The 23,317-nt window shown below is 40.3% G+C and overlaps 1 protein-coding gene across 3 annotated transcripts; it reads left to right on the top strand.

The window, feature by feature from the left end:
* Nucleotides 1–462: 462 nt before the first annotated feature.
* rnft2 (ring finger protein, transmembrane 2) lies at nt 463–23,149 on the top strand. 3 transcript variants are annotated; one of them, XM_021309012.2, is made up of 11 exons: nt 463–573; nt 695–763; nt 2,809–3,320; nt 4,188–4,264; nt 7,326–7,426; nt 7,745–7,898; nt 11,374–11,523; nt 19,280–19,345; nt 19,501–19,602; nt 22,520–22,654; nt 22,694–23,149. In XM_021309012.2, exons 2-10 carry the CDS (start codon nt 717–719, stop codon nt 22,652–22,654), a joined length of 1,344 nt encoding a protein of 447 aa, XP_021164687.2. In that variant the 5' UTR covers nt 463–573; nt 695–716; the 3' UTR covers nt 22,694–23,149. The 3 variants fall into 3 exon arrangements, 2 of the variants coding, with proteins under 2 accessions (XP_021164687.2, XP_012705100.2); XR_002426855.2 differs by lacking the exons at nt 22,520–22,654; nt 22,694–23,149 and adding an exon at nt 19,104–19,178 and having other exon boundaries at nt 19,501–19,540; XM_012849646.3 differs by having other exon boundaries at nt 22,520–23,149.
* The last annotated feature ends 168 nt before the right edge of the window (nt 23,150–23,317 follow it).

Here is a 23,317-nt window from a genome sequence, read left to right as displayed (position 1 = left end):
AAGCTGAGCTGCCTTAATGTCAAACTGATCTGCCAGTGCCCTGCAGGTAGACCTCAGCTAACCCATGTTGACGTTTTTAAGCTAATACCGGTTAATTTAAACAAATATCTTCCAGAGGAGCTGGTAATTAAAACGAAGCAATGGTCTAATAACACACAAAAAAAGGAAAATAAAAAGTTAGACGTGCGAGCTAACCGTGCTTCATCAGAAAAGCTCGCTTTGTTAGCCTGCTAACCAGCTAGCTGTCGTTAGCATTAGCGTTTGGCAAACGGTGGCTGCGAGGCCAAGCTAGTAACGGCTAACGGCGGCTAGTAGCGGCCACCGACGGCGACGTCCGGGAAGCTTCCAGCATTCAAAGCGACGACGGTTAACGTTTCCCGGCGAAACCTGACATCTAACTGTCAAATGACATCCGCACGTATCTCCAACGCGGATCTCTGACGTCACCGGAAGTTTTTCCCAGCGAACCCTCAGCATCATCATCGTCATCATCATCATCCACCGAGCCACAGCTTTTTGATGCTAACCATGTCGGGTGCTAAAACAGAGGGGTAATTTACGAAGCCAACGCAGGTAAAGTAGCCGCGCAGGGCCGGCCGTGCGCACGTGGGACGCACGAAGCTAAGCCGAAGCCCTAAAAACGAGCTGGATGAGCCGTGATGACCCCGTGATGCTTTGTTATTTACCTCCTCAGGGCTGGGCCATGTGGTGATGCCATGCAGAGGAGACACAGCAGCAACACGGATGGCATGCCCTCTGAAAGGTGGGAGCGAAGCACGCAGTTCTATTTTTTTTTTTTTACCCCTCCTCCTGATATGGGAAGAGAGAACATAGTAACCCAATATGGTTGATCTGGTTCTTCACTCAGGTGCCCTACAAGGGCGTAGGCATCACCTCAGAAGTGAGGGAGGCATGTTTTCTCACAGGTCTGCTGAGTGATTTAATCATTGTCTCTCTTTCAATGGCACCTCTCCTTAGTGGCTGAGGAACCACATCATCACCAGCAGCCTCAGTGCAGCACCTGGGGACCGACTTTAGTGCTTTAAACTAACAAATTCAAAAGTTTTAGCTTCCAACCTCTGGTTTAGTTAACATAATGACCCTCTGACATCCACAGGGCAAGTGGCCAGACCATAATGTGCCAAATGAAAACACTGGACATGAGATGTTTGGTTAAAACACAAAAAAAAACAACCTTAATAAATATAATACATCAAACTTATATAGCGCTTTTTTTGGACACTCAAACGCTTTCCAAAAAACAAATGAATAAATAAATACATATGAGCAAATGGTTGTAATTCTTTGCTTACAGGAATCGTAAGGAAATGGTATAAATCCCGTTATCAATTGAACATGGCACATGGCATGGAAGTTTAGGAGTGGGAGTGACAAGGGAACATTAATAAGCCACATAATTACATTTATTTAGCCTGACATGGTCATACTCAATTCTAGTCAGAATTTGAACTTCCCGACCTAAAACGTTGTGGGCGGGACTAAGTTCGGAATGGCACCCAGGCTAACATTTATTGGCATTAACGTTGAAAGTGACACAATACTAAAATTAGGGCTGGACGATAATTCAATAACGATATATATATCGATCGATAGAAGTATATTGATGACAGAAAAAAAGAGTCAATAAAATGTTCAGAAAGAATAACAGTTTTCCTACCTTTTGCATTCTAGCCATGTAGGTTAACACTACAGTCATTACATCCTTCCCAACCAATCACAACGCAGATCCAGGAACACTCCGTCACGAAACTCCGCCCCCTTCAAAGAGTTCAGAGAACACGCGTTCTTATTCATTTTTTAAAATACTTGCAGTTTTGGTAAAAAGTTGGTTAAATAAAGGGTTGTGTTTGAATTCAGTGTCTGTGTGTTCTGTATCTAAAAATAGGTTGCCGAGCAACAGCATAAAATCACCAGGACTGCACTTAAAATAAATGTTTTGAATTTGTTGATAATTATCGTTATCGATCAACATGATTTCTATTTTGTCGATATGCTTTTTTTCCATATCGTCCAGACCTAACTAAAATCCGCACTGTAGTGCGATGCAACAAAACCGATCAAGATAAAAAAAAAAACGACACGACGCGTTCCTGCTTCCTTTAAAAACGCAAATAATGCAGACGTCAAAAATCATCTGTAAATAAATATCTACAGGCTGACTGTCAGTGCTGCAGCCTGGTCTCTGCCCAGACTCATGGCCTTCTCCCTGGGCTACCTGAAACAAATAAAAAATATTTTAGAATGTGAGTTATTCTAAAATATCTGTGATAACTGCTTGGTTTCTCCTTGCAGATAAATGTATTTTACCCCGTAAGTCGTAGCCTCTCCCTACCTGTGAAGACGCCGCATCCCTGTCCACTGCTTCTGCTCGCCCTGACGCTGCTGTCGTGGGCAATGAAGATCTCTTTTCAAAATGTGGAAAGCCACATTCTCTACAGAGAAAACAAAGAGGGTTGTGTTTATTCTTGCCATCAATATGTCTAATCGTAGCGTGGTAAAAGTAAAAAAATGCAAGGTTTGCTATCCAAGTGGCTTAAATGAGCTGGCTCCACAGAGTGGTTGGTTCGCTTGTGTCCCCATCTAAGCCTCCTTTAGGTGGTTTTCTAGACGCGTTCCACTGGGGAAAACTTCAAGGGGATGTACTGCCTGCCTGGTTTACCCATTATTCTCCTGTAAATCCCCAGTTACACTCCGGATAATCTCTGTTAGAAGTGTTTTGAAATGAATAGGTAATGTGAATACCAAAGGAGAAGTGCTTCTTTAAAATTCCCATCCGTTCTGATTTAGAAGCCGAAGCCAAACGCTAGGGTCGGAGAGCAGTCTGGACGAGGGCGGCGTTTTTGACTGCCTGAAGCCCGACTCGTCCGCCTCGCCCCAGCAGATGTTCTCCGGCCTGGTGGGCGTCCCCTCCGGCTCCGTCTCATCTGCTCAGCTGCAAGCGGCCGGCTTGGTCCTGGGCTCGCCCCCCGAGGTTTTCATCCAGATGACCGCGTCTTCCAGGGAAGAGGCGGGCGGCCACCGGACAGAGGTCGGGCCGTTCCTCTCCCGCCCGCCTCAGCACCACCACCACCACCACCACTTCCACCACCAGCCCCTGCAGCACAGGACGCCGTCGCTGCTCCAGCAGGCCGCCACGGCGGCCGGCTCTGAGAGGCACGGCTCCAGGGAGGAGGCCCCCGATGACCCGTCCACCCCGGCCCCGGCTCTGTCCGAGCTGAAGGCTGCGGTCACGTGGCTGCAGAGGGGCTTTCCGTTCATCCTCATCCTGCTGGCTAAAGTTTGCTTTCAACATAAACTAGGTATTTCGGTGGTGAAATCATAGACATAATATAAGAGTAGACGCGTCATTGGGCGGGTTCTGCCTATGCTGCGATGCGTCAGAGCGTCCGCCATCTTAAATGTGGCAAATCTGCAGTTACTCAGTCACTTAAACAGTATCAGAGGGACTTTAATCTCTGAATATACTTTGTATTCGTAGTATTTATTTTGTAATATTACAAGTTTATTTTCGTAACCCTTTATCTTCATTCTCCTGAATTTATTCTCCTAAAGAATAAAAATATTTAAAATAATCTAACCTGGCCCTATTACTCCAGGAGTGAAATAATTTTGCAAACAGTGATTATTCTGGAAATGTTCCCCCTTAATTCTCATAATATGATGTTTTTATCATGAGATTATCACTTTTGTGTTTGTTTGTTTATTTTTACTTTATTGACCTAGGACTTTTTTTCCTCATATTATTAATTTTACCTCTTTAATACTCCCCCAAAAAGTCTGTTCCTAAAGGTTCACATGTGACACGGTTTTATGAAATAATGAAGACCACAATGTTTAGATTTAACAAATTGATCCTTATATTCATAACACATACACACACACACACACATATAAATAAATATATATATATATATATATATATATATATATATATATATATATATATATATATATATATATATTCACAATAACAATATTCACAATAACAGAACTCAACTTTTTTCTGCCACATACAATATGGCGGTGATGTTGACGTGCTAACCTGCGCCCTATGACGCGTCTACGTATATATGTCTGTGGGTGAAATCATAGGGAACTCTTTTGAATGCAGTCATTAAGCAATGGTCTGGTTGGTTGACCACGCTGCCCTTTTTTTCTTCTTACAGGGATCGCCGTGTGCGTAGGGATGATCAGCACGTTCGCTTATGCCAATTCTACATTCAAGCATCAAGTTTCATTGAGGGTAAGAAAACTTAAAAGTCAAGCTTTTAGTTACTAAAGCTCCAGGCGTGGTGAGGACACAGAAGAATAAAGCAGGTGCCGGTGTAGGTATCAGATTGGCTCTGGCGCTTCCCGATGACGTCAATATATGGCAACTCCACTCAAACAAACTACATTATGCCTGCGGTCTCTATTTGTTACAAATCAATTTTATTTAGTTAATTTACAGTTATTTAACAGTAACTTAATCGAGGCATGACAACTTTTAACATCTTTTTGGAATGCTTGTGTGGTAGTCTGACAATTTAATCGGTAATTTTGCAGGATCAAAGTTAAGTTACATCTTAAGAGAAATTTCCTTCCTCCAATTTTTTTTTAAAGTTGTAAAGGGAAAATAAATCATAAACTCATTTAATTTTTAATAAAAGTCTGCAGCCATTTTAATTTTATCACGGCATGCATCACTTTAAAATCAATAACGTTTATTCCTCTTTTTTCTACTGATATTACTATGTTGTTTTTTCTGATCACATGTTTTTTATTATTCCAGATGAAATTGTGATGAATTTGATTAAAAAAACTAAATTATTGTAGTATTTGGTATATTTAAGATATATGCTGGATAAATTAGTCGGGCTATCCCTCCCGTTTTTGTTAACAATATTCCTCCAAAAATTGAGCCAACTGTCAAATATTTCTTGATTTTTTTTTTTATTTATTTTTTTTTGTAAAATGGCTTGAATATTTGTTCTATCATTTCTAGTGTGGTCCTTGTTAATCATTATACCTAAATATTTTACCTATTTTTTATTAATTAAAGTGGGTTGATTATTTTGAATTGCTAATATTTCACATTTTTTTATGTTCATCTTTAAGCCTGAAGCTTTTGAGAAAAAAGAAACCGCTAAATTAACTAAATAAAATTAATTCGTTACAAATACAGACCGCGGGCTCTATGTAGTTTATTTGAGTGGCGTTGCCATAATGTGACGTCATCGGAAGGTGCAAGGACCATGGAGAATTTCTTCGTAAAATTGTCAGTTTACAAACTGCAATCCTGCTGTCGAATAAAACCTACACCCCGCTATAATTACTTTAGTAAGTTGTCCAGATCAATCACAATGTGTTGCGCAATTGTGCAAACGTTAAACTAATCATGTATAGTGACGTCATCAGAAGGCGCAGGGCCCCGAGTCGATCTGGTACCTACACCGGTTTGATTTAAAAAAACAGGATCTTACAGACATAAATAACTTGTTAAACCTTTAAGTTACAGATTACTTTCTAGAAATACTTGTGTCCATCTATTTGTTTTCCACGGCCCCCCTCCCCTACAAAATATTTATTTTTTTAAACAAGCAATATCAGCTTCTTCTTTTATTTACAAAACTATTTATCGATGTTTATTTATGCACATTTTATACAGCAGTAAACACAATCGTTTTTTTTTTTTCACTTTGATCTAATTCCTATAAAACCTATCGATCTATTACTTTGTGCCATAATTTATAACAGTGAATGACAGGGTCATATAAGCCTAAGTTATTACAGGATAGTGGTGACAACATGCTCTCTAAATGAATTTATCATTATTTGTGGAGTTTAGGTGAACTTAATAATCTGTAAACGTACCTCATGTTATGAGTCAGATAAAAACCACAACAGCTAATAGATTAGTAAGTAGAAATACCTTTTATTTTCCATCCAAACATCCTTTGACTCGCCTTGTTTTTTTCAAACCATGTTTGGTTGCAGGTATAAAGTAGAAAAAAATAAATAAAAAAGAACCCTACAGATGCACTAATTAGAATTTTGTGACTAATTTCTGATTTCCAGTTTTGTAAAACCTTGAGTTATCAGTGTTGATTTTTTTTTATTTTTTTTTTTTATCTGATTTGAGTTCTTTTCTAAGAACTCAAAGACATTGCTGGGTAACAGAGCAGTCGCCGTAAAACATAGTTTTACTGTTGATCATCCAGTTTATATTTGAAAATGGCTTGAGCATTTTATAATAATGATTAGCACAGTTAGCATAGCTAGTAATACAAAAACACCAGGACAGTAGATCGAGTAGATTGAGAAAGTAGATCCTTACCTTAAAGGGTACACATGCTTTTTACTGCCTTAATTGTCACATTTAAATCATTCAGTTAATCTATATAACATTTAAAAATGGTAACGACTAGTGTTAAAGGCAAAATGTATTTCAGAGCCATAAAATACATAAATCTTTGTAATTATAATAATAATAATCTTTATTTTTCAGTGCAAATTTGAACTGCAATGCTTTGGTCTGAATCCCTGGTTATTGTTGCCTGTTGTGCATCTGAGTTTTTGTGCTGTCTCTTTAAATCTAGAAAAGGTACTTTATACGCCGCCCCCTCTCCAGGTCACAGAGCATTCCACTCCACCCCGTTCAGCCATTTTTGTAGTATGCAGGGGAATGGTGAAATAAATTGTGCGAATTGATACGTCCAATAACCAAGCATTTTTACTTATCCACTTGTAGCTTGGGCATCTTTCAGGTTGGGCTACAAAACTGTGGCAAAATAAAAATGGCAGATTCACCTTGTTTATGAGTTCTGCAGCAAATACTGTGACTTAATTTTTAAAAAGTTTAGAAAGAAGAACAAAACTGAACGGCTTGAAAAATATGACACAAACACAGCGCCTGAGGAGACTAAATAAAAATTTTAGCCACTCTTAGAGTACACAACATTTAGCATTTAAGAGCTAAGAAAGTGGATTTTGTATGATATGTTACCTTTAAGTCATGAACCGGGGTTTTACTAATTTAACACAAAGACAAAACGGTTGACTTTTTAAACCGTCCTTAGCATTATAAGATTTCCAAAAGATTTGTTAATACTTAAAGTTGCAAACATTGCATTTTCTTCCCTTGGTAATGACATCCACACCAAAGAGTGTTGTCGTCAGCGTGTCCTGTTTGCACCTTGTATAAAACATTACCTGATCAGGAAAAAAAAAAATCATGCTGAAAACTATTTAATTTTGATTCCCCTGCAAATGTCTTAGTACATTTCTAAAACTTACTGTGCTAATTTATCAACCTATGTTTTAAGGAGGAGCGATCCATATTTGTTGCACTGTGGATCATCTTGTTTCTCGGGGGGAACATCGTGTATATCTACTACACATTCAGCCAGGAGGAGCTGCACCACAGGTCAGGTTCCTTTTTGTCGTAGGTGTGTGCGTGTGTGTTCACCCAGCATCCCATGTTTTTGATTTATTTTGATGCTGATCCATCATTTTGTATTTTATTTTCACTTCCATTTCCTTTAGGGAGTGTTACAGTTCTTGTCGGTCATGTCCTGTGAGTAATTTATGTTTTTAAGGCTTTTGTTTTCAGAGTGTTTCTTTTGTTGCGCTTAAACTTCACATTTTCACCCTTTTTTTTTTCTTCCATATGCACCGTCCTGTGTAAACAAAAAAAACATACTCTGTCCACAAATGGTCTAAATTAACATATTTTTTTTTCTAGCCTCATATTTGCAAAGCCCAACCTCAACAGCTTTGACTTCTTTGACCTGATCTGGGTGGTTGGAATCACTGACTTTGTTCTTAAATATGTCACCATCGGCCTGAAGTGCTTTGTCCTCTTTCTGCCCAAGATCATCATGGCCTTCAAATCAAGGGTAAGAATGATATAATGTCAGTCTTGAGCCTAACGTACTTTAAAAACAATGTAGCAGGTGTGCCGTGGTGGGACTTGACCAGCTCACTAAATTGGTCCCATTAAACCTCTTAACTAATAATTTCTAATGGCTTGAAATGGCTCAGGCATTTTAGCAAAGGAGGGTCAGATAAAAATCTCTTGAGTCATGTTTTATCCTTTCTGTATGATACATTTTTTCCATTGCCTAAATAAAAGTAAATGCTACTCAGTTATCAATATTTTTTTTTCTTCTTCTTATTATTATTACATTTTTGACCCCTTCTTTACTATTTTTTAGAAACTGTATCTGCCTGGTCTTTGTCGTTTCCAGATCTTTAGTTTACTTTTGTCTAGATAATTGCTTCGTTAGTGAGACATTAATTCCAGTTCATTTTTCTTTGATCTGATTAAGGGATTTCAACATTTTTTTAATAAACATGTAAAGTGTAAGTGGTGTGATATTAAATGAAACCTCATTGGATGAAGTTTAATGGAGCTATTTTTCTTTTTGGTCGCTAGTGAAAGGTGTAACACCGTTTTTCAGACTGCTTAAGAGTGGATTTGAACTTTCGACACGGTGCTAGATCCAGACTCACTCATAACTGCACATTTTTAAAGATGAAGACATAAAGCCCACATTCCAAGCAGTGAAGAGCTCATGATCGGCGAGGGGGGGCACGTTCTACACTATGAAGGGAATCTCCCTTGAGTAAAGAAAGCGCCATAGGGTCACAGTGTGAAACTGTTTTGTATTCATAAGCTTTTTAAATGGTACTCTTTAGGTGTGCTGTTTTCATGTAGGTGTCTGCTTCAGAGTTTATTCTGGCCTGAGGCAAAAGAATATGTCTGCAAACACACACACACACACACACACACACACACATACACACGTGCGGTTCTTGATGTCCATGTGTGTTCGGGTGCCCGATAGAAGGTGACGGCAGGGAGGAGAGGGGTGATAAAAGGTATTAGGATTACATTTTCCACTGATAAACAAACCTGTAGGCATATCGGAACCACTTCAGCAAGCAACTGAGCTCATTTACCCACAAGGGGTTTACAGGGGTGAGGTCATCCCTCCCTGGAGCTGGACCATTACCTGTTTCCTCCACTCTTAATACACAAACACACACACACACGTGCACGCACTTCATATACAGGGTTTAAACCTTATAAAGGAGTGCAACATTTTAGGTTCTAGGGACTCCCAAATTGTTTCAAGTTTATTTTTTTTTACTAAACTGTACAGAAAGCACACAGTCAGTGTTTATATGTCTTTACTGCAGGGATTCACCAAAGATTCAACACAATGATTGCAGTCAGCATGTGTCTGCTTTAAGATCAACACAATTAATCAATTTTATTACGTGTTGCGTTTTAGGCAAAATATTTTCCTGCACAAATGATTTCGCATCACCCCTTAGGGCAGGGTACCCAAAGTGAGAGAAGGATGTTGAGAGGCCCCCGACTTAGATTCAAGAATGGTGTAAATTGAACCAACGTGCACAGGCAGTTGGTAAGAAGTAGCAGGCATTTCTGAAGAAAGAGGAACCCATTTACTGTTTTTACTGTTTTATTTGCTGAGATTTACCAATAACAGTTGACTCAAAAACGTAATAAATTATATGTAATTCTTTTAATAAGACTAAATTGTGGGAGCCTTTTTTATATTTACAATCAATTTTCTACTACTTTATTTCTTTAATTGTAATATTCCATGTTTAGTTTTTTTGTTGAGTATGTAGAACAAAAACAAACTAAGCACAATAAAACTAGCTTTTATGTTTTTCCTTTATTTTTATTTTTAATGCACCTCTGTAGTCCAACCACGGGGGGATCCAAATTACACATCATCATCCCGCTGGGATATTCACTTCCTATTTTTTTTATAAGAGGCATTACTGCAAGGGCTGTTCTGTTGTCGAAAAGTGCTTTTGAAGTGAATAATAACCAGGCGAGTGGTGGGCTAGGGGTTTAGATAGAGCAGGGCGCCTAGTTTGAATCCCACAGCCTGCCACTGGGTTTATGAGCAAGACCAGCAGGATGCTCCCTGAGTGCCGCACAATGGCAGCCCATGGCTCCCTGAGGGATCGGTTAAATGCAGAGCACAAGTTTAATTGGAATATACAAAGCTGTGATGACAAACAAAGATGATTATTATTATAAAGATTTAGGCATTTTATGGTTCTAAAATATATCTTGCCTTTTAACACTGGTTGCTACCATTTTTCTCACTGCTTGTTGTGTCTTTAGAAGTAAATCTAGAAAATCCACTAAGGCCTTTTGAAACTATTACATTATGTTTGTTATAATTAGACGATTACCTTGGATCTAGAAGGATAAAAAGAAATCGGGGATTCCAATGAAAGTACAAATACAGAAGGTACTATTACAAAAATTACATTCCCAAGATTCCACCAGGAAGGACCGTTGTAATATTGTTTGTCATTAAAACCACAAACGAATGCGTTTCTTTACAAGAAAGAAACTGACAAACATCTTTAAGAGCATACAAAGGGATACATGTAATGGCTGGGCCATTCCTGTTCTTTTGATTCATAATGGAAGCCTTTCGAAGTAAAGCACAGATATGTCCACTACACTCATAAATAAATCTAACAGGCAGGAAACTGCTCAAACAGGGCCCGAGGCGCAGCTTACTCAAAGCGACTGGCTTGTGTCCAAACTTTAAATTTGACGGTTTTCGCGTGGGCGTGATTGGCACCGTGGGACGCGAGGAAAAGGCAAACAATAAGGAAGATGAATTAGCAGTTAGCAGAGGTCTTTCTCCCCTACCGACCTGCCGGCTCGTGCCTCTTTCCCTACAGTCATCAATCTTTGTCTTCTCCCGTGCATGAAGTCATTATGCGAGCTGGGATGCCACAGGGGCCAGTGGGGAATCAAGTTTGCCTTCCTTTAGCCACCTCTGTGGCCTGCTTAGCCACCTTTTTAAATTTCCCCAACTCACTTAATGCACTTTGTAGCTGTAGGGACAGAAGACTGTTTCTTTTCTGTGATTATTAGGGGGGGGGGAGGCCCTTCAAAGACAGTTAGCGAGCCCCCCATAGGGCTGGGCTTTAAGTGGGCACACGGGTAGCAGGTGGAAAGAGGCGCTGCCAGTTTCCCTCGCAGTGCAGGGAAATTGCCTGTACTGCTGTGAAGCTGCTGCGATCTGGACAGCGGCCATGTTTGGGCCGGAGGCGTGCTGTTTTAAGCTTTTAATACCACACTGCTCTTGACTAGATAGAAGAAGGCCCCGAAGCGGCGCAGCTCTTTCCGGGTTTTTTTTTTTTTTTGACGGCCCAAACAAAGACAGCCCATTGTCATCAATTTGGTCTCATATTTTCCAAAAGTTAAGAACAAAAAAAAAAAAAAACTTGCTCTCGCTCGTTCACTTTTTGATTGGTTGTTCATAAACGTACCCCGCTAGTTGCTAAGTTTGTTTGCTCTTCCAGGGGAAGTTCTACCTTCTGATCGAGGAGCTGAGCCAACTGTTTCGGGCCCTCGTGCCGGTGCAGTTGTGGTACAAGTACATCATGGGCGAAGACCCGTCAAACAGTTACTTCCTGGGAGCGGCGCTCATCATCATTTACAGCCTCTGCAAGGTAGGCAAGAGCTGGGAGCGAGGATGTTGTTTTGGTGCTTTTATGTCAGATCTTTGGAAGCAAGCATTGCACTTAAGCTGCAAACGCGGTCTTTAGTACTGACTTGGACTCATGCTCAGCTTGAGCCGCGCAGCATATTGAACCCAAAATGTAGAATCTCAGATGATTAGAAGAGTGTGTGGCATCAGCAAACATTACTTTTATTTGAGAAATCTGACATTATAGCCAAGGTATGGCTATAAAATTATTACAAATCCCGTAAAAAAAACCCTCTTAACTTGATTTTCGAGCGGAGTCACCAGCACCCGTCACAAGTAGGGTTTAACCACAGCAAGTTATTGCTCATCACGCTGACTATTCAAAAGCATATTAATGGAAAGTTGAGTGGAAGGAAAAGGCGTGGTAGTAACGGGTTCGCAAGCAACAATCACACACATGGATTTATCCAAGACGTGGGCTCCAGCTGTGTTAAGCTGCTGCTGAATCAGGTTCTGGCCTAAAAAGATAAATGACTGGACCGTTGCTCATTGGTTCCAAATTCCTCTTTTCGACTGAAACTGGCTTTTGCATTTAATTTGGGAAATAAAGTGCCAGAGTCTGGAGGAAGAGTTGAGGGGAACAGAACCCTACACTGCAAAAACAGAACTAAAAATAAGTAACATTTTCTTGAAATTAGTGTATTTGTCCTTGATTTGAGCAGGTAAATAAGACTATTTGATTTTTCAAATTGTTCCTTTTTATTCACTTAAAATAGGAACAATTCATCTCCATCATCTTATTTTAAGTGCAAGATGTCTAATTATCTTATTTAGGGGTAAAGATACTCATTCCATTGGCAGATAATCTTATTTAATGGCTCAAATCAAGGACAAATAGACTAACTTTAAGAACATTTTACTTGTTTTTAGATCCGTTTTTGCAGTGTAGTTGCTTAAGGTCCAGTGTGCAGTTTCCACAGTTGGTGGAACCAGTGCTGACAGTCTTCATGGAAATGTTGATTTCATTTTGCAGCAGGACTTTACACCTTCCGGCGTTGCCGGGATCATCGCTAACAGGTTAAAGGCTGTGTCGTCGCCGTGCTTGACTGACCAGCAAACTCATCCAAACCAAATCTATAAAAAGAATCCATGGCAGTCTTTTGTCCCAGAATAGAAATGGATTGCCAAGGCCAAACGCTCAGCCACTGGTTGGAGAGGAACACGAGGGCACGTTTCCCGGAGGTCACAGCAAGCTCCGTTCAAATAAAGAAGCCTAAAAGTATTTTTAAAGCGCTGAGTCAAAGTTGAGTTGCCATTCGTAGGACCTAAATGTATGAATCCCTGGATGGTGCAAGTGACGCTGAGGTTTGTGTTGTCACGCATATGTGCGCTCGGAGTCAGGTCCGAACTTTTTTCACACAGCAGTGATTCAACAGATGTTGTTATTGATACAACTGAATCAGTTGTACGGTTTCCTGTGAGTGTTGAGGTGTTTTCCAACATCGGCCCATGGCAGTGTTTCGTTATTAGAGTACGCTGATCTGCATCTGTTGCTTAGTCAGCATTGTGTCAGTGGGACGATTGGCCAACAGTCGAGCTTAAATGAACAAGATCATCTGATCAGGAAGCTGCAGAATCGGGTAGGCGGAAGGTTGTGACCCGCCGATTTCCAAACAAATGCGCTGAAACTGAAATGTATTCATATTTTAAAAAAGCTTTTGAGTTTGTAGAGCTGCAGAAAAAGTGTCTTGCAAAACTGTCCATATCCCTTGAATGTTTTGTCATGTTCCAACCAAAAGCCACACTTTACTGGTGTTGTTATACAGACATAGAATAATGCACTGCTAATTACATGATTATTTCTGCAGAACAGAGATGCTAAAGAAAAAGACTCTTTCACATCACTAAATTACTATTTTTAGTGTCCTGTCTGGCAATGTAGCTTTAAGAATTGTTGTCTTAATGCCAAACAGAGCCCAGCAGGTTTTACTTTCACTACTGCTTTTGCTGTATTGCGCTGCTTGATTTATATGTGCAAGAAGCTTTATTAGAATTTATGCTGGAACTATTTCATGTTAAATGGTCACCGAAACAGGAAGGTAGAAGAGGAAAATAAAAGGACAGAAACAGACAAGACAAAGTGCCTAAAATGGAGAAAAGCTGTAAAAGAAAGAGGAGAGAAAAGGGAGAAAGCAATACAACATTTTTATTTTTTAAGGTTTACCTTCCAGAGGTCTGCAACCCTTAAAATCCAAAGAACCATTTCTGTTCCCAGTGCTGCTAAATAAAACTCCTTTAAATGTTACATAACGTGTTGAAAAAAGACAACCTCTACATTTTGATAAATATCTATCCATCCATTTTCAGTCACGCTTATCCCAATTGGGGACACGAGGGGTGCTGGTGCCTATCTACAGCTGTCAATGGGCGAGAGGCGGGGTACACCCTGGACAGGTCTGATAAATATTTATCATGGGAAATTTATCATTTAAAAAAAAACTGATTTGTATTAATCTTTCTAGGTATTAAAATAATTAGAAATGTTAAACTTGTGCAAAAACAGGAATAATGTGTTTTCTTTCATACAATATTAAGTGTGGGAAGTAATGTTAAAAAAAAAATTAGACAGTTTTCGAAGCTAATGCCTGTGCAAGTTCTCAGTTATCCGGGTCATCGCAACAGCAAACAGGTTTAAACCGGAGCTAGCCGGACTTTCATTCAGTTCTTTCTGAAAACCTTTCGACACCTATCCAGGAGTCTTTGTCAGTTCTGCTGCTCAGACTCCTACATTGGAGAAACTAAACAACAGCTATATAAACGCATGGAGCAGCACAGGAGGGCCAGCAGCTCAGGGAGACATTCAGCAGTCCACTGGTACCTCAAAAACAAAGGGCACTCTTTTGACGACAATGATGTCCAGATTTAGGACAGAGAGAACAGATGGTTTAGAAGAGGGGATAAAGGGGAAAGAAGCCATCTTGGTCAAAAGAGAAAATAAATCACTAAACAGAGGGGGAGGTAAGCTTCCAACTCCCCAGTGTTTACAGATCCTCCAACACGTTCCAGAGAGATTCCATCAGCAATCTCTTCATGATTCAGGTGACCAAGTCCTCCACTCACACCCAGCAATAGCTTCTAACGACCCGGGACAGTGACGGTTGGTCAATGATTTGTATCTGACTAAAAATACGCCTAGGAGGATGGGCCTCCATTAACTTTAAAAACAGCAGCGCACCAACTGCAGGTTGCTCAGTGTGAGCCACCAGAACTGACAAAGACTCCTGGATAGGCGTTGAAACGTTTTCAGAAAGAACTGAACAAAAGTCCGGTTGCCTCTGATTTAAGCCTGTTTGCTGTTCCAACCTAATGAGAAAAATATGCTGGAACCGGCTTTCCTATTTTTTTTTTTTTAACAGTTGGTTTTATAATACAACAAAATTTAGCCAAAGTTAACACGAGCTATTGTTGAAGATCCAAAGAGCAGCTCTGCAGCTCTGGAGCTGTAGATGGCAGACCTGTGGTTCAGTACAAAAGGAGCTTTATCTGTTCTCTTTTTGTAGAATAGTGTTGTAAATATCATGTCTTTGTTGATTTAAGTGATTCTACAGATTGAGTGTAGAAGTGATCTGGTCAACAGGGTTGACGCCTGTTGGCGTCAGTGTGGGAAAATATGAACTGGTCAATACAAACCAGATTTGTGCCTCACTACACCCAGTCAGATTTTATTTATAGAGCAATTTACACATTATTAAGCACATTACACACACACACACACACACACACACACACATTACACACACACACACATATATACACTCACATTCACGTCCATTCACAAAATAGGTGGCAAGATCGTTATGTGCAAATACTGAGGCGACGTGTATATATATATATATATATATATATATATATATATATATATATATATATATATATATATATATATATATATATATATATATATATATATATATATAAATTTAGAACCATAGCAAAGAAAAACAGAAAAATTGATGATTATGAAATCTACGATAGGAGTAAAACTAATTTAAAAGTATTAAAGGTATTTAGATCAAATTAAAATTCAAGTAAGCTACCAAAAATACATTCTATCTGTTTCATAGATGAAGTAAAATAAATAACAATGTGGATAAAAAATCAGGAAGCTGCTCTGATGATCAGGTAAAAGTCAGATAAGAATGCTCTCTGTGCCTGTAGCCAATCAGGTCTTTTTTTTTTAATCCCTCGTCATCCAATCAGATTAATTCTAATGCTTGTAGATGAAAGTCACTCCACTGGCAGCTAAACCAGTGTGTGAATGTCACTCAAACAAATGGATATAAACAGACAACAACAGGAGACAATGGTGCTGCGAAGGAACATTGTCACATGTTTTTTTTTATTATTATTATTATTATTATTTAGTAGTTTTGTTGGAGAAAAATAAGCAGACAAAGGAATTTCGACCGGATTGACTAGACAAAAAAATCTAACAGCGAAAAATTTAATTTGTATTTTTAGTATGGCTTATTGCAGTGTTGTTATCTCTGATCTCTAGTTTTTATCCACAGCCACCATTGGTTACTAAACACACACAAAAAAAGACAAAAAAAAAAGCTGGTAAAAAAAAAAGTTTATCATACGCAGCATCTAAGACAGGTCGCTGCCGATCCAAGCAGAAGGCAGTGAAAGTAAAGCTACATGTTTCAACCACAAAAGACCAAGTTTAAAAGCTGGTGTGATTGCAGACTACGTATAACTTCACTATTAATGCTGTTTTTGAATTTAAGTTTTCTACTGCAAAGTATTTAAACTTTCAGCTGGATGTCAGGAGTCTGGATGTCAACTAGCTGAGAAGATTAACAACAAGAGCCTCAAGCAGACGGCTGAAACCGGATGTTCACGTTCACTGCATTAAACGACTACCTTTCATTTCCTTCGCTGTCCGACATCAAATTATTTTCCTCTTCAGTAGAACTTACCAAAATTATTTCTTTTTACTAAGTATAAAACAATGAACCTGGGGATTTACCTTCGGGTCATCTGATAAAAGCCAGATGATAATGTCAAGGCTTCTAATTTGAGGTAAATGGAGACACTTGTGGATATACAAGCGCTTTGAGTGGTCTGTATGACTGGAAAAGTGCTATTTAAGTTCAGTGCATTCATCATATACACTATATTTTCAAAGGTATTCACTCAGCCATACACATTATCAAAATTGGGTGTTCCAGTCACTCCCATGGTCTCAGGTATATGGAAAGAAAGATCGATCAGAGAGCATGAAGCCATTACATATCATAGAAAGGCAGTTGTGCAAATCCACCCAGGGACAAAAATACAGCTTTTTAGAGCAGTTCCCTTGGGTCTAATTCTCAAATGAAAGGGTTTGGCTATAAAAATCAATGTTAAATTTAGTGGGAAAAAGGGCAAGCTTGTAACTCTGGCAACACCTTTCCAGCTGTAAAGTAATGGGTTGGCAGCATCATGTTGTGTGGGGGTCTTGACGCAGGATTGATTGGTAAACTTCACAAAATGTATGGCGTCATGAGGAAAGAACGAACAAATACTGAAGCGACGTCACAAGACTTCCACCCAAAAGCTCCAGCTTGGACGCTGATGAGTCTTCTAAATCAGTCATAAAGCTGTTCTGCAACACAGTCAGTATTTCGGAGCCCCGATCTCAGCCCCACAGATACTTCGAAAGGTTGTGTGCGAGTACAGCGTCCTTCTAACATGACCCGGTGACACCAGTTCTGTCCGGAGGAACGGGTCCAAATTCAAGCAAGCTATTGTTTGAATCTTGTGGAAATATACCCAAAACATTCGACCCAGGTCTCACAATCTAAGAGGCAATTCTACCAATTACATTGAAATTGTTTTTACATTTCAAAATTTGAACAATTCAATTCAATTTTATTTATATAGCGCCAATTCATGAAACATGTCATCTCAAGGCACTTTGCAAAGTCAAAATCAATCAGATTATAAAGATTGGGTCAGATTTTACAGATTGGTCAAAACATTTCCTATATAAGGGAACCAGTTGATTACATCAAAGTCTTGACAAGCAGCATTCACTCCTGAAAAACCGTAGAGCCACAGGGAGAGTTGTCTGCATTGTCCATGGCTTTGCAGCAATCCCACTTACTGAGCAAGCATGAAGCGACAGTGGAAAGAAAAACTCCCCATTAACGGGAAGGAAATACCTCCAGCAGAACCAGGCTCAGTATGAACGGTCATCTGCCTCGACCGACTGGGGTTACAGAAGACAGAGCAGAGACACAACAAGAGAAACAAAAAAGCACAGAAGCACACATTGATCTAGTAATCTGTTCTACATTAGATGGTAATAGGGGGTGATCTGTCTTCCCTGGATGATGTCACAGTTAACAGAATGTCAGACCAGGTGTACCTACTATTAAGAAAAAAGAGAGAGAACAAAAGTTAAAAGCTGAAATGACAACAGTAATTTCAATGCAATGCATTGCAAAACTGGAGAACATTAGACTGGAGAACAGGAGAACTCAATAGAGTGTGAAAAATAGGCCCTGATGTCCTCCAGCAGCCTAAGGCTATAGCAGCACAACTATAGAGGTAGCTCAGGGTAACATGAGCCACTCTGACTATAAGCTTTGTCAAAAAGGAACGTTTTAAGATTAGTCTTAAAAATAGACAGGGTGTCTGCCTCACGGACCAAAACTGGGAGTTGGTTCCACAGGAGAGGAGCCTGATAGCTAAAGGATCTGCCTCCCATTCTACTTTTAGAGACTCTAGGAACCACCAGCAGACCTGCAGTCTGAGAGCGAAGTGCTCTGTTAGGAACATACGGGGTAATCAGAGCTCTGATATATGATGGAGCTTGATTATTAAGGGCTTTATGCGTTAGAAGAAGAATTTTAAATTCTATTCTTGATTTAACAGGAAGCCAATGAAGGGAAGCTAAAATTGGAGAAATATGATCCCTCTTGTTGATTTTCATCAGAACTCTCGCTGCAGCATTTTGGATCACCTGAAGGCTTTGTACTGCATTTTGTGGACTTCCTGATAGTAAAGAATTACAATAGTCCAGCCTCGAAGTGACAAATGCATGGACTAGTTTTTCAGCATCACCCCTGGACAGAATCTTTCTAATTTTGGCGATATTCCGGTTATTAAAGTTATTACAGCAACAAAAATATTCTAAGATTTTTTTTTCTTTATACAGTGTATACAAATATCCAGTTTCAACAGTATAGATTGTGCTCTGAATGTATTAGAGGCTTTACGCTCGGCTCATTGCCTGTTAATGCTGCTTCAGTTTGTAATACTTCTTCTGACGGAGCACATTTTAACAAAGTTATCTAATATAACAGCGATCGTTGTGCTGCACACAATAATCTGGACACATCTTCAAAGTGTTACATCTATAGCAGTTGATTTTTGCCTCTGTATTTTACTCACCAATAAAGGAAAGCAGAGGTTTATTCTCAGAGTACTTTAGCTTTAAAAGATTAGATAAATTACACGTTTTCATACGCAAAGTTACAAAAGGGCTTCTTGTCCCACATCTGAACCGACCTGACGCCCATCTGTAAGCACACCCTGATCTTTTTTTATCAGATCAGAATTCACAACAAAGAAGAAACGAACGGCAGAGGCGGCCAGCTTTCCAGGAAAAAGGTTGCTTAGAGAAAGGTTGTGTCGGGTCTTAGCATTCTCACATGCGGCTCGTGTGCGTCCGTGATTATCATCGAGGTTTAAAAAAACTGATTGCACCTTGTCCTCTTTGATTGCAGTCCTTTGACGTCTGTGGACGAGTATCTGCAATACGCAAGGCGTTGGTAATGTTCTGCAGCTCCCAGGTCAGCCTCACCCCAGATACATGTCATCCACATGTCCATTAATGATATTGTAATGTTTTTCTCTGTACATTTAAACTTGAGTTTTTATCAAAATGGTTTATTTTCACACGCTCGGGTTGAAAGATTTTTTATTTTATTTTTTTGCCCCTTTTCAGAGTTACGGAGTCAGGGCCAGCAATCAGCTGTGCAGCGAGGCTGGTGATGTGTGCGCTATCTGTCAGGGCGATTTCAAAGATCCCATCGCCCTCATCTGTCAGGTGGGAAGGTTAAATTCTCTAATGAACTATAAATGATGCACGCAGACTTTTGGGGACAAGCATCGGCGATGACATAGAAGTTTACTGCCCCCTGTTGATTCAGTCCCTGCACCTGAAAGTTACAGCACAACAAAAAAGTGTCCACAGCGCTTCACTTTTTTTCCACATTTTATGCTGCAGCCTTCTTTCATAATGGAATTAATTCACGTTTTCCTCTAGATTCTACCTCAAATACCCCCTAATGATGGTGAAAATTAATTAAATAAAAAATAAAAGACAAAACTTGAATCTTTTTTTATTACCATTCACAGCCGCTGCCTCATACTTTGCCCTTTGGCGGCGGTTATAGCTTTAAGCCTTCTTGGGTATGAATCAACAGCTTTGGGACACACCTGTTTTTGGTCTTTTCTACCGTTCTCATCCGCCCAATCCTCTCCAGCTGGATCGGATTGGATGGACAATGTTGGTAGACGTCCCCGTTTGGTCATTCCAGGCATGTGCAGTTTGGTTTAATTCCAGGCACTCAAGACATTGACAGACTGCTCCCTTATCTAGCTCCACCGTTCATGTCGTCATCATGTTGGACGATTGATCATGTGCATCACCTGGAGCAGGTTTTTGTTGAAGAATCCAACTAGATCTGCTGTCTATATGTACAGGTTCCCCGGTTTCTGATGCAGAAACACATCACCACAGCATGACGCTGCCGCCACCATGCTCTGTAGCCCCTCTGGGACTCCACTCACCAGTTCATAAGAGGGACAACATTTCCTTACATATTTATGCTTATTCAAGTACAAAGACACACACACAGGGAACATATATGCATGGAAGCAGGCATAATCACACAGTTATATGCACACACAGACCATATATCATGCAACAATAACAAAACCATCCATCCATTTTCCTACACACTTATCCCTGTTGGGGATGCGAGGGGTGCTGGTGCCTATCTCCAGCTGTTAATGGGCGAGAGGCAACCCTGGACAGATTGCCAGTCTGTCGCAGCGATAACAATACCCTATAATATGAATGCTCAAATTACTTTAAGTGCACAATTATGATATGAATAGTCTTGTAATTTAGTTTTTTTCTATTTATAATAGTGTCTATTTAAATCAGTTGTTTTTTTTTCTTCTTTGTTGTCTCTTTAAAACTGTGAGGTTTTGTCTAGTCTGGTGCCTGAACCAGATATCAACTGGGCAACTGTGGAAATTACTAATTTCCCACCGTTACAGAGAAAATCTAACCTGACAACAGCCAGCTGTATGTATCGCTCCGCCTAGCTCCACTCACATACATCTGGGACACGGCTCATTGAAAATGATTTCCCTAACCAAATTTTTGGTCTGGCCAATCAGGACGCAGGGCGGGTGTTTCATGGATGTGACGTAGTGGAGAAGCCACCGTGAGATTCCAACAACAATGGCGGCTCGCATCGAGGAAGCAAGCGTTAGCATTGATGCTGCTATTTCCTCCGTGTTGTCCAATCTATCTGATATTGTTTCATTAAAAGAACATCAGAGAACGGCTCTGAAGGCTTTTGTTGGTGGAAACCATGTTTTCGCCCTTCTCCCGACCGGATTTGGCAAGTTTTGTTTTCCGGGGCGCGGACGCGCCCCGGAGCGGTTAGCGGTTAGCGCTAACCATATTGGGAGGCCTATTAGTCCTCAACGCGGTCAGCCCGGGATCGACTCCGACCCGCGGCGCTTTGCTGCCTGTCTTCCCCCTCTTCCTGTCAGCTCACTGTCAATAAAAGGTGTGCCACTGCAGTGTTTCCCGCATGGATTTGCTTATGCGAGGCGGACCGACTCGCCGAGCGGGGGGGGGGGGGGGGGGTGGGTGGATGACTTTTTCTCCGCGGAGCGGGGGGGGGGGGGGGTGTACGACACGTTTTCCGCGGCCGCCTCGCCAAGATAGCGCTGCGGGAAACCCTGCACTAGAGCCGCAAACACATAAAAAAAAAAAAAAAGGTTTTTTTTTTCCGGCGTCGGTCTCATCAGCGTCACGGGTTAGCTTCGGTGTGACTGGTTGAAATAGCACGTTCATAAAGATGACAGACAAGTGGCTTATCCAATCATATGCAAGGATTATTGATAAGGCCCAGCCTTCAGTAAAGGCAATGCCTATGGCGGTGTCCCAGATGTATGTGAGTGGAGCTAGGCGGAGCGATACATACAGCTGGCTGTTGTCAGGTTAGAGAAAATCTGCCTTTCACGCCATAAGGCAACCAGACCCACCATGCTGTTTGCCTAAGATGCCCAAAAAGGACGAAAAAAAAAAAAAAAGGCAATCTTTGAAAAATTATTGACGCCAGCTCACTCTGATTATTTGTGAATAGTAACCGAGCAAATCATAATTTGACTGTAAACATTTGTTTTTCAAGCTGTCCTTAGGTTTTTATGAACCAATTGTGAAAATCAATGTTACACATAATTTATAGATAGAGGCAGAGGGGTTCTGGTGGATGTGGGGATGTTTTTCTGCGTAGGAAGCCGGGGGGCTTGTTCACATTGACAGCAGCATGGTATAGATGTATTATTCAACAAAATCCTGCTCCAGATTGCTTTGGGCCTCAGACATTTTGCTGCTGCAAAAAAAAGTCAATAAAAATGTTATCATGTGAACTTAACTCATATTAAACAAGAATTTGCCTGACATGGTGCATTTTGGGTTTAGTTTTATGCTTTATGTTGCATGTTGAGTAAAAAGCTTTTAGAAGCTTAACGGACATAGCGATCGACTTTTGTTTCACTTCTTCACAGTAATCATCTGTGATTAATATTCGAAGGTGCAAAGTAGCTCGAAATGTCACGTGGGAAACAAAAAAAGCTGCTGATAACGGATTTTAAGAGGCCAAATTGCTTTTTTGTAGCAACAGTGACGTTCGCTTGTGCTTTGTGCCCCTCCACAGCATGTGTTTTGTGAGGAGTGCCTGTGTTTGTGGTTCGACCGCGAGAGAACGTGCCCGCTGTGCCGCTCCACTGTCGTCGAGGCCCTGCGGTGCTGGAAGGACGGCACCACGTCCGCTCACTTCCAGATATACTGAGCTCTGACAGGATGCCCAGGATCAAAGGGATGGGGGCGTGCTCTGGAGCAAGTTAAGACGGTGCCGTGGTGAAAATGTCATTCAAGATGAGCAAAAATAGTAGCATTTACTATTTGACAAACTAAATGAGGGTACACATGCACAAATCTAATCATCCACGCTGTATAGGTTCGTAACATATTTTCTCTGATCATATAAAATATTGTGAGAATGACCGGGTACAGAATTGACACTGCTTTAAAATTGTGATCTTCTTCCAGGGATATTATTTTTTTTTGGAAGCTGCTGTTGACATTCTGAATCAGGTTTTCATGAAACTCAACATCTCTGCATGCTTGGTTGTTGAAAGCTGTAATTTATTCCACGTTTTTACTCGATTTTATCTGCCTAAATGAGAACTTCGCATTTTGCTTCCGTTTTTATTGTGAGCAGCATAGTTTTGTTCGTTCTTGTGAAGCATGCTGCCATTAAAGACGACCTGAGAGGGACATCTTTCATTGTTTATTGTCGTCATTGCTGGAAATTCATAAGAAATATTTGACATAAAAAGAGCCCAGTTTATACAAAACACGTTACATGAGAAAAAGCTTATTCTCGGCATTTACAAACGGCATAAAAGCATTTGTACACAGGTCCAGCATCTTTGTTTAGGGTGAAACGCTA

The sequence above is a fragment of the Fundulus heteroclitus genome, chromosome 12 (genome assembly GCF_011125445.2).
Source record: "Fundulus heteroclitus isolate FHET01 chromosome 12, MU-UCD_Fhet_4.1, whole genome shotgun sequence".
NCBI classification, from domain to species: domain Eukaryota; kingdom Metazoa; phylum Chordata; class Actinopteri; order Cyprinodontiformes; family Fundulidae; genus Fundulus; species Fundulus heteroclitus.
This window is presented reverse-complemented; position numbering and strand designations above follow the sequence as displayed.

Bases quoted from the DNA above. Each gene is read 5' to 3' on its own strand.
- rnft2 (XM_021309012.2), top strand. From the start codon at position 717: ATGCAGAGGAGACACAGCAGCAACACGGATGGCATGCCCTCTGAAAG. The intron at 7,899-11,373 runs GTAAGAATGATA...TTGCTCTTCCAG, and splicing joins TCATGGCCTTCAAATCAAGG to GGGAAGTTCTACCTTCTGAT. The intron at 19,603-22,519 runs GTGGGAAGGTTA...GCCCCTCCACAG, and splicing joins CCATCGCCCTCATCTGTCAG to CATGTGTTTTGTGAGGAGTG.